Source organism: Pelmatolapia mariae, linkage group LG8, assembly GCF_036321145.2.
Source record: "Pelmatolapia mariae isolate MD_Pm_ZW linkage group LG8, Pm_UMD_F_2, whole genome shotgun sequence".
Taxonomy (NCBI): Eukaryota; Metazoa; Chordata; class Actinopteri; order Cichliformes; family Cichlidae; genus Pelmatolapia; species Pelmatolapia mariae.
Window position 1 is genome coordinate 19,081,654 of NC_086234.1, and position 17,123 is coordinate 19,098,776.

At 44.6% G+C, this 17,123-nt stretch overlaps 1 protein-coding gene across 1 annotated transcript; it reads left to right on the plus strand.

Moving 5' to 3' along the window:
- The first annotated feature begins 1,840 nt into the window (after nt 1-1,840).
- sbk1 (SH3 domain binding kinase 1) lies at nt 1,841-15,747 on the plus strand. Its single transcript, XM_063481390.1, has 4 exons — nt 1,841-2,646; nt 9,273-9,514; nt 10,220-10,422; nt 10,842-15,747. The coding sequence occupies exons 1-4, from the start codon at nt 2,609-2,611 to the stop codon at nt 11,664-11,666; spliced, it is 1,308 nt and encodes a 435-aa protein (XP_063337460.1). The 5' UTR covers nt 1,841-2,608; the 3' UTR covers nt 11,667-15,747.
- Nucleotides 15,748-17,123: the final 1,376 nt, after the last annotated feature.

The following is a 17,123-nucleotide window of genomic DNA, read 5'->3' on the forward strand; positions in this document are numbered from 1 at the left end:
TATTTGACCCTTCATGCTCTCTGCTGTCGGCGCACAGTTCTTGACCTTCACGATGATTTATGACAGCTCCGTTCCCACGATAACCCCGAGGAAAGTCTTCGCCTCGCTGCCTGTTGGCCTAACGGTGAAGCGCACTGTGAGACACCTGAATGCCTCCAAGAGCTGCTGAAGATGCAGCTATTCAATATCCAGCACTTCCCCAACAAGGATTAAAACAACCTGGGTCAGATTTTTTCACTTTCAGGAAACTAAAGATCACATTCCCCTGTGCTGCCCCCTTTTTATACGAGTCATTCTTCTTTTTCCTAAAACCTTAGCTGCCATAACAGCTTATTTTTCACTGTCAATATGTAATCTGAGTCTAACTTGCATCTCTTTGTTATTTCGATGCTGGGTGAAAAGGGAAAATAAGGAAAAGTATAAGGAGCACAGTTTGCTGGTCTGATATAAATTAACAGTCCAATCACTTCCATGTATAAAAACAAGCGGGTGTATAAAACCAAACACCTAGACGTGCAGACTGCTTCTACAAACATTTGTGAAAGAATGGGTCGCTTTAAGGAGTTTAGTGAATGCCTAATACCAAATATCCTATAGTCAACTGTTAGTGGTATAGAGCAAAGTGGAAGTGATTGGGAACGACAGTAACTCAGCCATGGTGTGCTGAGGGACATAATACCCAGAGGTCAACAACTTTCTGCAGTCTTTGTCTACAGACCTCCAAACTTCATGTGGCCTTCAGATTAGATCAAGAACAGCACATAGAGAGCTTCATGGAATGTGTTTCCACGGCTGAGCAGCTGCATGAAAACCTTACATCACCAATGCAAAGTGTTGGTTATAGTGTTGCAAAGTACATGACCACTGGACTCTGGAGCAGTGACGACGTGTTCTATGGAGTGATGAATAACACTTTCCTGTCTGCCAATCCGATGGATGAGTCTGGGTTTGGCAGTTGCCAATAGAATGGTAGTTTTCTGACTGCATTGTGGCATGTGTAAAGTTTGGTGTGGGGTTGTTTTTTAGAGGTTGAGCTCGGCCCCTTCGTTCCAGTGAAAGGAACTCTTAATGCCTCCGCATATCAAGAACTTTTGGACAATTTCAAGCTCCCAACTTTGCGGGAACAGTTTGTCGATGGCCCCTTCATGTTCCAACATGACTACGCACCAGCGCCCAAAGCAAGGTCGACAAAGACATGGATGAGCTAATTTGGTTTGGAAGAACTTGACTTGCGAGTCCTGACCTAAACCTGAGGGAACACCTTTGGGATGAATCGGAGTGGAGACTGTGAGGCAGGCCTTCTCATCTCATGCCTGACCTCACAAATGCATTTGTGGAAGAGTGGTCAAAAGTTCCAATAAACACACTCCTAAACCTTGTGGAAAGCCTTCTCATGAGAGTTGAAGCTGTCATAGCTGCAAAAGGTGGATCAACATCATATTAAACCCCATGGATCAATAGTGGATGTCACTAAAAAACCATAAATGTGTGAAAGCATTGCATTCTCCAAACAAACCCATCTATGTCTGCTCTTCCCTGATGATGCATTAAAGTCATTTCCATTACATCACGGCGTTTTCCTCAGTCCAATCTGTTGTGGTTGGCAAACAAGTGTGGCGGGAGGCCTGTTGATTAACATGTACAGTAAAGGGGGAGCTGCCGGGGCAGTGAATTAATCGAAAGTCTTGCCTCGCTGTTACCTAATAAGGACAGTTGGCAAAGTCACCGTGTGAAGTACACGCAATTAGGGCCATAAGCTGTTGAATTACGCAAGAGCGGAGAAGCCTGCTCGTTCAAAGCATGAATCAAAAGTTAAAGAAGCCCCTGAAGTCATTTTAGGCTCGTTGGGTGGGCGCGTCCGGCGCTAGGACCTAGGACACGTGAGCGTATTAGTTTGCCGGAGGGGTGGAGACGGCGAACAATGAAGAAACTGACTGGTAGGACCTGCAAAGGAGAAACATCTGAGACACCCCCTCCCCTCCCCTCCTCTCCCCTACACCCACTGTCCAACTCTAGAGCGACGGACAGTACGGACTGACCGGCCGTCAGTGACAGCGGGGCCGCTGGGCTGAGTTCAGAGAGGAGCGCAGGAAGCACGCAAACGCGTCCGTGCGTGCAGAGCGGAGCTGCGCTGAGGTTTCTGCGTGGATGCGAATGAATGGGTTCGCCTCTGAGTGTGTATGTGTGTGTGGTGCTGAACTGGGTCATGCGGACCGCTGGAGGAGCGAAAGATAAACACGCACCCTCCTCATCCTTCTCCTCGTCCTCATCCTCCCGCTGCACGGCAGGTTCAGATGGTGGGAGAGAGGAGGGATCCCAGCATGTGTCCCCATCTCAGCACTGAGCATCAGATGCTGCTTTGATTCCATCCGCCTCCAAAGAAAGTGTCAAAGTGAAGAGCATCTCCAGAAAACAGGGGGGCAAAGGCGTCTTATTTTGGCCAGCAGGCTGCCCGCTGTGAAACTGCGAAGGCTTTAAGGTGTTTTTGTTGTTGTTGTTTTTAAAGAACTCTGTGGCGCTTCTGAGTGATCGATAACAACGAGGAGAACCGGATCAAACGGATCGGCGCTGAGCAGAGCAGAGCGCAGAGGCTCTGCTCGCCGAGCGGATGCAGGACCATGGAGGAGAGAGACAGGTCGCCAGCAGGTGAGTGAGTAACACCTTACATGCACCCCGAGGTGCCTGAAACCGGGTCAGCCTGCATGATGCATGACACTGCAAATGAGAGAGGAAGGAAAGAAACAGCTGAAGTAGAAAATCTTTATTTTTCCTTTTAGTGTCCCAATTTTTATTTGCGATACTTTAAATGTAATAAAACGCTCTTGCAATTAAAATCTTGTGCTCCCCACTATGAGCGACTTTCAACTTTGACCCACTCACAACATATGCGTGCATGAATAATACAGGAGCACATAAAAATATCCCGGTGTCAGCACTTATTATACAGCACAGCAGCTTTATCTTTTCCCCACCACCAGGCTATGAGTCATTCTAACTGGTATTAATGGTTGAGAAACGACCCGGTTTGTGTTTTTATCCACATTATTTGTGATACCTGCATACCCCCTTTGTTTTTGTTATTCAGTCCGCACTGTGGATGTGAGGGCATCCTGGTCTTTAATGGCCCTTTCAGACTTTGTCCAGAGCAGACAGGTGATATCTCATCCTTAATGCTGTCTAATGCATTTAAATGAGAAGCTGACTTGAAAATCCCATAAAAAGCACAAGCTGGAGGCTGGTAATGGACTCTAACTGAAACACAACAGCAGCCAACGGTTGTATATAAAGGAGCTGCAGTGGCTGAGATTTCTTTCTGCTTTGGCAGATTTATTTCATTTTTTCTGGTGAAGTAGGAGACGCACATTATTGACCTGAACGGTGTGAAAACAAAACACCCCAGAGATGATGTGATCTTAAAGTTGGGCTCCACGCTCTCAGCTGAAATTCTTCACTGTTTATGACAGAAAAAGCAGCGTGAAGTCACCTAAAATGTTCCAAACAAACCCTGCAGAACTTCTCCAGCTTCCACAGATAGCTACAGTAGGCTATAATGGGCAATAACCAGCTCCAGCTCCAACTAAACCCATCTCCGCCCATTGACACCCACGTGCACGTGACTAATACGCCGTCTTTAACAAAGTTTTGCCCGATTTAGATCTCTTTATCAAAAGATCCCATTTAAGCAGGCACGGTTTGCCTGTGCAGTGGCTGTCACAGTAAAACATGGCTGCCCAGAGGACACAAAGAATGCAAATGGATTGTCAATTAAAATGCATAGAAGACATGAAGCTCTTTACTCCCCTTGCTCAGATGTCTGGCCCCTGCTAGGGATAAAAAATACACAAACAAAACAATTACATGCAGATTACATCCTAGAACATCTAATGACACCCAATTAGTGTACATGTTGTGACACATGTGCTTGTGTTTTCTTTGTTGGCTTCTTTTCCTTCTTCGTCCTGTGCGAATAACACTGTGTAGACTCTGTTTTTAAGGCCTTTTTTCAGTTTGCGTTAATATGGCGTTATTCTAGTAACTGGTCAGTCAATTCTTGAATTGTGTCTGTTCTTGTCTTCAGCTTCAGATTTAAACGAATAATCTGTCACCGATGTATTTAGAGAGAGATAAAGCAGAGTTAGTGAATGCAGCCTGAGCAATCAGCATTAGTAATTGTGCTTAGAGGCTATTGTGTTTGTGCAAGATAACAAAGCACCATATACTGTTAGCTTGCCTTGAAGTAGAGGTTGTTTTTTTTCAGGGTTGGGGGAGAAAAAAAAAGCAACATCCTCCTTAACGGAGCTGTTACATCATTTAGCTACACCCCCGTTTAAACCCCATTTTACCGAGCTCATATTAAAGTCACATTCCTCCATCTATGTGACATCACAGGGACACGAGCTGTGTGGTTACTGAGGAGGCAATGCTTCAGTTCTCTCACTGGATTTCCACACCATCTCTCTCTCTCTCATTCTCATCACTTTAGGTTACTGGATTGTGAGGCTGTAAGAGAGTGAGGGTAGCTTACAGCTTCTCCCATAGGCAGCTTATTGCACCGCTGACAGACATCACAGCGAGGGTGACGTTGATTTTTGATTGGCGTTTATAATCAGATGTTTACAAGTTCTTATGCCTCAGGCCTAATCGTAAACTACAATAATGATAGCTGCTATTCTTAAGGTTGGGTTTTTTTTCATATTTTTTGCCTTTTATGTCACAGATAGGCCTTGGTTGTCGTCTTTGAACGACATGTCCTTTGCAGTGTCACCCCTCACAGCTAACCACCGCTCTTAGTTCTTGTTAGGGAAGGTTTAACCTTGGGTTATCCCATACAGAGTCTTTGGTCTTTCCAGCAGGAGGCAGCTTTTGTTCCAGGCTGTGTGACATACAGCAGAGGGAGGGAGGGATGATGGGGGAAAGAGGGCAGAAGCGAGGCAAGCCAGGAGCAGGTTACGGCACGCTCGGTCCCAGCAGGGGTTCGTCCATATGGACAGCTGTGCAGGGCTTAGAGCAGGTGATTTGTCAAAGTGAGCGTCTGCAGTCTGTGGATACTGGTTCACCTATCACAGCACAGCAGGACGGAGGCACTAAACCCACCAACTCACTGGGCATGAAGTTTTGTTTTGCTGACGAAGGAGATTCAGCTTCTTTTTTTTAAAAAGTCTTGGTAAAGAACAGAGTGTCCTCCCTGCAAGTGGCTGTCAGGAGGAAGCCATTTAGTTTAGATTGAATGATCAGTGTTTTTATTCTGCCCACCTATAGTGAGACAAGAAGGAAGCAAATGCAGACAGACAGACCAACAGATACTGTACATGTTGTTCGCTGTGTGCAGTTGCTTTTTTTCCCCAGACAGACAGCAGGAGAAACCGCATTAGTCACGTCGCGTTTCACTCGCTGGTTTCACTTTGACCCAGAGGCGAGGCACGTTGGGCATTTTGACAGTAAATTGGACACAAGAGATCAGTCCTCACCCATAATGACTCTTCTGCCTAGAGCCAAGCAACTAGTCCATTAGTAACACAGAGAGGTAAAGCTGCGAGGCAGGCTCTGCTATCTATTTATTTCTTTCATTAGCCCCTTGTTTATATTTTCAGCAATAGACAAAAGAGATGAAGGAGAGGAGGGAGGAAGCAGGGATGGACTTAAAAGCACAAACTCTGTGTGTGTGTGTGCGTGTGTGCGTGCGTGTGTAAAGCTGCTGGATTTGTTTCCGCTCTCCATAATATATACGCTTTGTGCACATTAACATATTAATTGGAGATTGATTAATACATTTTCATCTTAAAAAATATTATTATTATTATATATAATCTATGATGTTTATTTATATCTATTTATATCTGAATCTTACCTTCATAAAGTCTTCATGTCCTGATCAAAGTCAGGCCACAGTTCATTGCAGCTGTGCCGTTCACACTCATCACACCAGGAGATCCAGTAGCTCACTGAATACACAATAATTCTCCCTAATGAGCCCCATGTTAATGTGACAGATAGGATTTGTCTGCTTCCGAGCTCTGATTTCTTATGGTAATGAATTGTTGACATTATTACAGTTTATCTTTGGAGGACAAATCGTTCCGTTAAGAGTCTCCAGCCATCTCTGTGAAGCTGCACTTGAAGAAGCAAACGCTGAAATGCTCAGATCAACACCAACAAAACGTTTGCCCTGTTGACCTGCTGGCATACCCTGTTTGCACGGTGACACTAAACACAAACGCAGACAGAGGATGGAGTTCAGTTTTGCAGGGATTTAACCTAATATGAAATTTGTCGCTCCGTCTGAGTAGAGATGTCTGCTTTCCCGCTTGCGTGACGGTGCTCAAAGTGCCATAAAAATATATTTGAAAAGCTCTCCAGCAGTGTTTATCAATGTCAGGAGCTGCGACTTGGATACTCCAAGAAAAAAAAATTGCCTGCATCTACCTGTGTGTCACACCTTAGCTGAGCTGTAATGTTAGCTGGCTGCACTTCCTTTGGGATGACTGGTAAGATTTAAGACCTGCTGAAGGTACTATATGAGAGCTAAAAGCTAAAATCAAAGGATCACCCTAGTAGGATTTATTCTCCGTGCACTATTATTGCACACAGGAGAGACTTCAATCTAATCTGATGTAGTGGGTCTACAGATGGACTAACAGTGCCAACCCTGGCTTTTAAGGCTACACCCTCTGAGCATTTGACAGTGGAAGAAAAAGCTAGGAGCATCTGTCACAGGGTTCAACTATGTTTGACTCCAGCTAGAACAAAAGGTGAACAGCTCCCTTTTTAATCTTGGATGAGGAAACACAAAATGTCAGTCCATCGCTGTGGTTATAATGAAGTAAAACAGTAAGAAGGGGAAACAGCTTGTTACAGTGCAATATCTCCCAAACAGAATAACAATAAATCTGGAAAACAGATTGTTTCTTTCTTATACATAAAAAAAATTATTTGTTTTTTGCAGTTGTTTTTAGGCCTCTCACAAAACGGAAACACAAATATGAGAACAAGCAGCCAATCCAGGGAGCTGTTTTATTTTAAAAAGCTTCATGATGATTAAAAATGAATAAGACTGGCTCCAAAAATCCCCAGATATGCAAATTCGTCTCGAGCCCAGTCTTCATCTGTATGTGGAGCATGTGCGCGTTACCTTGTCTGTGGCCGCCTGAGAGGACGAGGAGGGAGCAGAGGGCGGCGGGGCAGATCAGTAGGAAGTGGCGGTGGTCGGGCACAAACGCTGAGTCGTGCTGAGGCTGACAGCTGCTCCCTCTCAGAGGTAGGAACACAAAGAGCCTTTAATAGAGTGTCACTGTGGGACTGATACACCTGCCTCCCCTCCCAGACACTCATGTGCAAACACTCACACGGGACAAAAAAATACAGCCTCATCCCCACACCTCACCTCCACCTCCGGCTTCTCTCCACTGCCTTTTTCCTGTCGTTCACATTTACAACATCTCTGCAGAGCGCAGCTGGGGGGGGCATCTTCCAACCATCCACCGTCGCATTTTTAGGCCTCTTAATCCACTACTGCAAAGGGAAATGCAGGATGGGGGAAGATGTCTTTGTGGGAGCTGCTGAGTAACGCGATTATGGATCCATGCTGAAATGCTTCACATTCGGCCTGTGGAGCTGACTGGAAGGTGCGGGTAAACAAGCCCCGATCGAGGGCTGTGGGGGCCACGCGGGGTGGGTGGTCTGAGGAAATGTTCTGTTTTGTGTATCACCAAACCCGGACTGCACTCTGATCTGGAAGTCATCGCCCCGTGCGTCGACTCACTGAAGGCTACATGCGGCGAGGACGCTCAGCACGAGATGGCTACAATATTCATAGCTTCTTATATAACCATGTACACGGTTATGATAAAATCAAGAAACAAGTGTTATCTGCACAGTACATGGGGTACACAGGGCACTTGTTCTATTTGCAGTCTTGGGTTTTTTTCTTCTTCTTCTTTTGAGAAAGGGTGTTGAGCCAAGAACACAAAGCTGCAAATGGCTGCATCTTATTTTAGGCTTCACTGTCTAATAGCTATATTTATCACATTCTACCCACAAGAGCAGCACCAACCAAATGCCTTGAAAAAAAATATACCCCATGCCATATTTTTATCAGCTGAACATCTAGTACTGTGCAATAAGTCAGAGTCTTTTTTTTGTTTCTCTCCAAAAGTGTACCCAAATGTTGATGGAAACACAGAGTTGATGCTCTTTATTCTGAGCCTGGTTTTAAAGCAGCGGCGCTGAGAAACCAGGCTCCAGGGGAAAAAAGAACAAAGAGCAAGGCAGCTGGCTTTGAATGACGGATGAAAAAGGCCATCAGCAAAAATTGTTTGTGCTGATTTGGTTCCTACTAGTGTTTGTGTGCGAGTGTGTGTGTGTGTGTGTGTGCTCACTGTGCATGATTGGATGATTAAATTTGATTGTGTGTGTCAGGAGGAGGGGGCTGAACAGAGACTGAGACAATGGATGGGATCATTAGGGTGTTCTGCTTCATTTCACCAAAAGCTCAATTTTGTGTACTTTATTTGATAGCTTCGGTTTTCTTTCACTTTCCTTTGATTCGCTCAAACCTTGTAACCAAGACGTGTGCATCCACTCATCCCTGATATTTAATTTGTTACCAGCGATGTGTGTCTGAACACTCAATTAAACCGCCTATATTTTTTTAACTCTCGCAGGATCGCATTGACCTATTTCAAACTTAGCGCTTTTGAAAAGCGGCCAAAACTTCGCCGTTGCAGTCATTTATTCCTCACTTTGAGCAATTTGACAGAAATGCTCAGGGCGACTGTGGCGCAAAAGTAAGAAGTGTTGTCGAGGCGAAGCTAATTGCTTATACGGACGACGATCAGTTCAGAGCCGTCTCAGATAGGCATGCATGTCTTACCAGCATGTTTACACCTTAAAGCTGTCAGCCCTCTCGATATGTTTCCTTTTCTTAGTCCTTCTACCTGTTGTTATTGATTTTCCCATTGCTGTCTGCCAGTAAGTGCTGTCTGAGTACAGCCACATTTGATAGCTGGACAGAGTGATCCAGAGAGACAGCAGGAAGTACGATACATTTACTGAACGTTTTCCCCCTGTAGATGCCTTCCCTGCATTGATTTTATGGAAATTAAGGTCCATTAAGGCGTTCCTGATTTAACCATCCCTTGGGGTGGGCCGTCTAGATGGGGAATGCATGGATGTGACACTCAAGAAGGATAAACACGTGCAGTATAGCACATGTATAAAGTGCTAAGCATCATCATAGTAATCTGATTCTAATCGGATTTCTCCTCTCCCATCAGTCTGCCCCACAGCGTCAAGGCGAGCCTGTCTCTTTCTCCGTCTGGGCCGGGGCGGGTGGGCAGCGGCGGAGGCTCCCCTACGTCAAAAATGGGCTACTGCGGAGTTGTGCCCGTGGAGGACATGCAGGCCCTGGCCATCACCTCTCTATCAGCCGCAGATGTAGCCAAACAGTACGAGCACATCCGCGAGCTGGGGAAGGGCACCTACGGGAAGGTGGACCTGGTGGTGCACAGGACGCAGGGTGAGTTGGTGCAAAAGCTCTTTCAGCCGCCATCCCCATCTCCAAACTAATCAAGTGTAAAAATTGAAATTTAGGATAGCAGATTGTTATAATCTCAGCATCCACGGTGTGCCAGCGTGCCTCACAGTTGAGCATAACCACTTAAGGCTGATCAGCACGCCGCAAAGTCTCGAGGCACTTTGCTGGGAATTAATTTCGGCAGAGTTAGAAGGGTTTGTTGAGGATTTCTCAGGTTTAGGTTTTAATCTTTTGTTGTAAGAAACCCAAGATTAGAGAGTTGGCTCAGTATAAGCGCAGTATAAGGGAGTGTTTAAAGCGGCGTGGAGCAGAATGACAATGTGTCGGAGATTTATCGAGCTGTGCGAGCATTAAAGAGATCCTCCAGCTGTGATTGTGAACAGCTGGTTATGTGTGTGACGGAGGTGAGTTTCATTCACCGTGCACCGTTTGCATGAATGATGAATGAACACAACAGCTGTCACAAAGAAAGGGCTGAGTAGTCAGAAATCTTTCTAGTCCCCGAGAGTATCGGGAAACAGTTCCAAATTCACATTAAGTGCTTTTTGGGTAACACATGGACAGTGTTGGACAGCAAAATGTTGGCAGTACTTATGTGAGACACAGGTTTAGTACACCAGAGCTTAACTGTGTTTGTGTGCTCTCTGTGTTAATGTGTGATTTTGTTTTTTTCATTTATTTTTTTAGGCACCAAAATGGCCCTGAAGTTTGTTACCAAGAACAAGACAAAGCTGAAAAGTTTCCTGCGGGAATACAGCCTAACAGGCTCACTTAGCTGCAGTCCTTTTATCATCAAAGTCCTGGACGTGCTTTTTGAAACGGAGGACAGCTACGTGTTTGGACAAGAGTATGCCCCCGCCGGGGACCTTTTCGACATCATACCCCCACAGGTAACGCCATCATTCATCCTTCCACCAATCACCGGCCTCACAGTCAGCCTGAGCTGCTCCAATCAGTCACGATGTTCAGACACGGCAGTTTTAACAAGCTCTCTTGGGGTTGGAGCCTCGTCTTTGTCCCGGTTTCCTCTCTGTGCACAGCGTTTCACTTTCCTTTAGTGCTATTCCGGCTGATGTGCAGGGAATGCTCGACTTCAAGGTTCTTCTGAAGACTCATTAAAAATGGCTGGACCGGGACTTAGAACTGAGGTTCTGCGTGTTTCAGTTTTTGTTTATATAACATCGATGTTTTATTGGTACTGTATTCTCACCATAAGGCTCTTTTCTCTGTGTTACCTCTCACCTCCTCCATGTAATGTACCCGTCAGATTGTATTAATCAACATTGCCTTTTCTGTATGTGTCTCTTAGGTGGGTCTTCCAGAAGAAATGGTCAAACGCTGCATGCAGCAGCTGGGGTTGGCCCTGGACTTTATGCACAGTAAAAACCTGGTGCACCGCGACGTCAAACCCGAGAACGTGCTCCTGTTTGACCGCGAGTGCCGCCGCATCAAGCTGGCTGACTTTGGCATGACCCGACGTGTGGGCTGCCGTGTGAAACGGGTGAGCGGCACCATCCCCTACACGGCTCCGGAGGTTTGCCGCGCTAACCGGTCAGAGGGTTTTTTGGTGACCACCAGCCTGGATGTGTGGGCATTTGGCGTGCTGGTGTTCTGTATGCTGACGGGCAACTTCCCCTGGGAGGCAGCTATGCCCGCCGACGCCTTCTACGAGGAGTTCCGACGCTGGCAGAAAGCGGGGTGTCCCGTGGGAACTTACCCGTCTCAGTGGCGACGCTTCACCGACGATGCTCTGCGCATGTTTCAGAGGCTGCTCGCTGCTGAGCCGGAAAAACGCTGCGGCGTCAAGGACGTCTTCTGTTTTGTCAAGTACGAGCTGGTCAGCGAGCTCAGGCGCAGAGCGTCTTGCCGAGCCAAGAGAGGTGAGAGGTCAAGCTCTGGAGTGTGCACCGGCAGCTGCACCTCTTCGACGTCCACTTCTTCGCGTTCCTCCCACAGACACCCCGAGCCTTCCACGCCTCCGGGAACATCCTGCCTGCGCCCGGCTCCCCTCAAAAGGAGCGTCCTCTCCGACCCGTTGTCTCCCAGAGAGGAGTCCGGACAGCACCAGTCTCCGGGAAGAGACAAGAACAAAAGCCAGATGGTGATGGCGACGGCCATAGAAATCTGTGTGTGATCACACTAGCGCTAGCACTGGAGACTAGAGGGCTTTTCACAGTAATAACAAGCTGTGAAGAGGTGTTAATAACTAGCACAGAGAGCCCAGTGAAAAAGGAGAATTTAGACATGAAAGAGAAGCTCAGGATCCAATCCCAAGCAGTGGAAATGGACATTATCAGTCAGTGATGCACACTGGGACAGCTTATCACTGATATTCAATACTATTCAGCTTTTGATTTGTGACCAAAGACTGCTTCCCAAGCTGAGAAGCCATGCCGGGCAGTGTTTAAGAGTCTGTTGTCACTCCTCAAGGCAGCTCATTATTGCCACCCTAACATTTGTGTTCTCCTGCCCATACACTGTGGTGGTGCTTATGATATTATATTTAGATTTACTCCGTGTCTCTTTACTTTAGTGTTTATTTATGTCCAGGAGATCCCCCAAATTCTTCTGAACTGGCGACCTTTTCAGACAGAAAGTTGTTATCAGAAGGCAATCTACGCAATTACATTCAACTGCCATTTCTCGGACTTCCTGCAAACTTCCAGTGCATAAAACTCATAGACGTTTTCAAGATAAAGTTTTACAAAGATAAAAATGAAAAAAAAAATGTAGCAGTCTGTATGAAGCATCTTTTCATGTAGGTGTCTAGACTGAGAGGCAGACTCTCAGCGAAAAGGCATCAGCTCAGGACACTTCAGTGGGTCACTTCCTGTTTTATTATTAACGAGAATCCTTTGAGTGGCTGGAAGACACATCTGCCACATCTTGAACTGCTCTCAGTGAGATTCATTTCCAATTAAACGCAACTGAATGCAGGGATTGTGCATTTTCTGAGTGAAAATGGTGGCAAACACAGGAGGCGAGGAGGAGAAAAGGCTTTTTATTGTTTCTTTTCTACCAGCCGTGTGCGTTTTTGGACGTGTATGTGTGTTTCAGATGAATACAACAACAGGAAAAAAAAGCACAAGATTTTTTCGTAAATGAACTCTTGGAGAAAAAGTCGATATTGTACATAATTTGATAGGAGCGCACCGTAATATCAGGTAGTTCAATGATGTAGCTGTACTAATTTTCTACAACAGGAAAGGGTTTTACGGTTACTGTCGGGGTCAATGCATCATATGTAGCATCAAAACATGTCTATCATTAAAAAAATAGATGTGCTATGTAGAAAAATCACTTTCTATATCATCGTAGCAGCTGCTGGTCCCCTTTTTTGTTTTTTTTCTTTGACTGTTTTGGGTTTTAATTTGACTGGGTCTTCACCCTGGCCAGACACACAAATTAATTTATTCCTGCCGTGTCCTTTCACCCCAGCCTAATCACGAACAACACACATTCCCTGCGTAAAAAAAATCATTATGCTTCCTGTTTGTCAATTGCAGCAGCAGACTGTCTTAATTTGATCAGTTAAGGCTAACGAGGGCCCCTGCGCAGGTCGACACCTTGCAATTGTTACTCGGTACTCGCAGCCCCTCTGCTCACTTAAACATTGTCTGGAAGGATGACCTAAGTCTCAGCCATTAACAATGAGCGAGCTGTTGATTGTTCCCGACCGGAGCAGAGCCCCGGCTTCAGCTTCCGTCGAGATACTGCTTATTAGGAATGCATCTAACCGGAGCAGTGTGTTCTACGCTTCACTGCGTGCTAATTACCTTTTTTTTTCTCTCTGCTTGAACTGCTTCACTCTTATGTCAGTGGGGTGTGTGTCCACCTCAGCTTTGTGCGAATGTGTTCTCGTCTCATGTAACGACTCCTCCCGTGACAGCTCATCACCTCTGTCCCTGTACTGTCAGTACCTGCGCTCCTCAGGTTTAATAGCTTCTGCCCGCTTCTCGAAGACTAATTGAGCTCCAGTGAACAAAAAAAAAGAGAAAAAAGTGCTCATCCACAGCTCCTCATGACAATGATTTAGCTCAGTGAGTCCCAACCTTGAGTTCATGAACCCTGGCTACTTCTGCGGTAGTCACAGGGTACATAGAAATATTAGGTGAAGAAGCTGAAGAGGACTGAGAAGTAAATGGCAACCAAACAGAATGTATAAATTATCACCAGATTATCATTGATATAGTAGCTCATCCGGCCCATGACCCATCACAAATCATGCATTAAATTAACACTATGAATTAAAATAATCTGAAAAGTCAAGGAGGCTCACAATTAATCGTATCCTGGACGAAATCTGGCCACTACTCTAGGAGGAGTCGCAATTCCTGAATGTCAAACAACAATTGTTAATTTAGTCTTGAGCACAATTTGGGTTAAAACACATCAATATACAAGTTTAACTATAACCTGACCAATACTTTAAGAGGAGTAGTAATTTTAGTTAATTATGGAGGGCCTGGGGGATTACATAAGCTCAGTGGTTCTTTGGCCAGATAAGCTAAAAAATGATTAAAATAGATTGCTTAAATAGCTAATGGATGAATTATTAGTTAAGAGCACTAAAAAAAAGACAAAAATATTTTGCCAAGTATATTGGATAACAATTTATCAGTTAGCTAATGAATACAGTAGCTAGCAAGATTACAACAAAAAAGTACCTTCTAAAAAAATTACTAAAAACTGTGTATGATGGATGTGGTTATCGCTACATCACCTCCTGGTTGCTGAAGTCCTTTTTGAAGCCTCGAGTTGAGCTGTTGTCATCTTGGTTGCAAAGTAACAGATGTGACTTGTGATTGCCAGGTCGCTAGCTAATGAGTTTTCGGTTTCACGCCAAACTTAATCTTCATTTTGAAACATAGTATGAGGAAGATTTACAAAACAGACTTAATTTTTTATTCAGCATAAACCAAAGTAAATGATGGAGTCCCTAAACTCAGCAGGTAAATAGACTTCTACACGACTAGTAGTCTTTTTGCAGCCACGGCTAGCGCCACCTGCTGGCGTTCAGATAGAATGCAGGCTTTTAGAAGCTGTGCCAATTTTTTAAACTGTCAATGCTAAAATTGTTACTAGCAGTTATATTGTTAGATAACAGCACCGAGTATCAATTGGAATAGCATGATGAAAGTATAATTCACAGTTGAATCTGTTAGCTAAAAGTAGCAACAAAATTGTTACCTAAACATAGTGGATAATTTGTGAAACTGGTAGATAATAGCATTTAAATCATTTTGCTAAAAGTAGTAAACAAGTAGCAAATGAATGTACTGAAATGTAGGATTAAAGTACGACGATAGTAGTAATGGATGGCCAAAATAGCTAACTGACTAGCTGAGTGTATAGCAAGCTAAAGTTGTCCAGTTTCAGTTATTTCAGGTGAATACCTTTAAATATAAAAGCGGACTGATTTTGAAAGCTATGGATTTGAAGTGTTTTTCAGAGGCTATAGGGTCACGTCATATGAAACAGGGTTGGGAACCACTGACTTAACTTATTGTACTGAATGACACATTTTCCTCCAGCAAATAATCAAAGCTGATGATGGTCCCTATCAGTTTCCTTGTCTCTTTCCATCTTTACATGTGGTTCTGTAGAGTTGACCATATCAAGGCCTCTCAGAAGGATGTACTGTATACTGAGATGTTGGCTGCCTCAAAGAATTAATCAAAGGGTAATCCTAGAGTAGATGGTAGTGAAATGTGAATTAGCTCTGCCTTAGAACTTGCTGTTTACTCTATGTAGGATCTACATAAAAGAAAAAGACAGGGATTAGACTGACCTTCAGTGTGCATTAGGAAATGTAAAGTAGTAGTATAACTTAATACAGCATAACACCGAGTAAGGTGTATTGCAAAGTGCAACACGGCATTACAGTGCGTAAACTGGGGTGAATTTCAGACGTGAGCAGCTGCTGCTTTGTTTTAAATCAGAGCCATTAGCATCATCAAACTGCTATCTATTGTTCTAATGTGTACTGTTGTTTCTCATGGACTGTTATGACAGGAATTGTCAAGTTTAATGATGAGGTGTCAAAATCTATCGAGTTTTATTTTAGCTCTAGAAAGAGTAGCCTTCGTCTTAGCCTGTTTTTTGTTTTTTTGTTGAAAAATCGTAGAAGCTCATGTAAATACTGTATGTACTGTGTCTTTAACAAAATTTAAAAAGGAGTATACAAAATGTTAATATATGTTGAAATAAATTTATGCACCACATGCAATGGCTGCTGGGTATTTCTGAGGGTAATTTAAAATACTGTGGGTTTTTTTTTTCTGTCACTGCAGGCAAAGCTTATTCACCGCAGCTTTGTGTTGTCCCAAGACCATTAGATGAAGGTCAGCTACAATCATGTGATTTCCCAAGGCTCTGGCTTTCGTCTGGTTCGCCAGCGAGCCCCCCAGACTACTTTAATATGCTGACTTCATTCTGAAAAAGCTCAATTAACACATCTGTAGATAGGAGCTATCTACGGCCCTCAAAGAGCAAGTGAGTTCAAGGACGGTTAGAATATGAAGATGGGAACCGTTATCAGCCCACCAGCCGTCCATGCTGCATCTCAGCTGTTGTGTCAGAGTGGAGGAGTTGGCTCAAGTTGTTATCAGGCTGACTTTAGACAGTGGGGCGGCAAGGGGTGGCATATCTGCCACAGAGCAAAGCTAATCAGTTCAGACACTGCAAGAAAAAGGAAAGGTCAGCCTTGGCACACTAGGCCTGTGTAGTAGGGGGAAGGTTGTCCTTTGTGATGGCCTATTATCCACCTGTAAAAGGCTACAGCAGCCCTAGTGGTGGTGTGGTAATTGTGTTACCTGCAACAGTCAAACTGACTCAAAGTTGAAGAATGTAATGCACAAGACAGGACATTATCCCTCGCAGCGACTTGCCGGGCTTTCTGAGGACATGCACTTTTTCATTATTAGCTGTCTCCACAACAATCTGAGAGGCTAAATACCAAAAGCATTTTTTTCTTTCCAGATTATTCCTTAACTGTAGCTTTTTTAAAGACTGCCAGCTAAACTAAATTGAATCCCAGGGCTGGAGATGGCTGGATGTTAAGCCTTCAGTAGGTAGTTCACAAAGGAAAGTGATCTTCCCTGGATGCAGCTGTCTCTGTGAGATCAAGTGTTAAATCCTCTTTGGTTATGCTTCCTCAGCGAGAGCTAATGTCAGCGTGAGGGGCCTGTGCGGCTGACTGACAAGGAGACCATTCACAGATTCGTGTCAGAATACTGGATCTCAACCACTAACTACCAGGTTTCACCTTCTCTATACACCGCTCAAGCAGACGTGGCAAGATTTCAAAGTGTCGGCAGCTTTATGTTATCACAGCGTGAAATGGTTCTCAGAAAAAAAGAGGCTGGCAGAACCTTGCAGTTTCATTGAATCAAAGCGCTGGACAGGTGCACTTGCAGCATGTATACCAGGTGCAGCTGAATGGCTTAACATAAAAAAAAGAAAACATGGCACAAGTTAATCCTAAAAGTTGCATGTGGGTGGATGCAACTAGATTTCCGACCTGTACAGGTTGTACCATCTATCGCTCAAAGTGAGCAGATTGTTCCAAATATCGATTCTATCGATATTA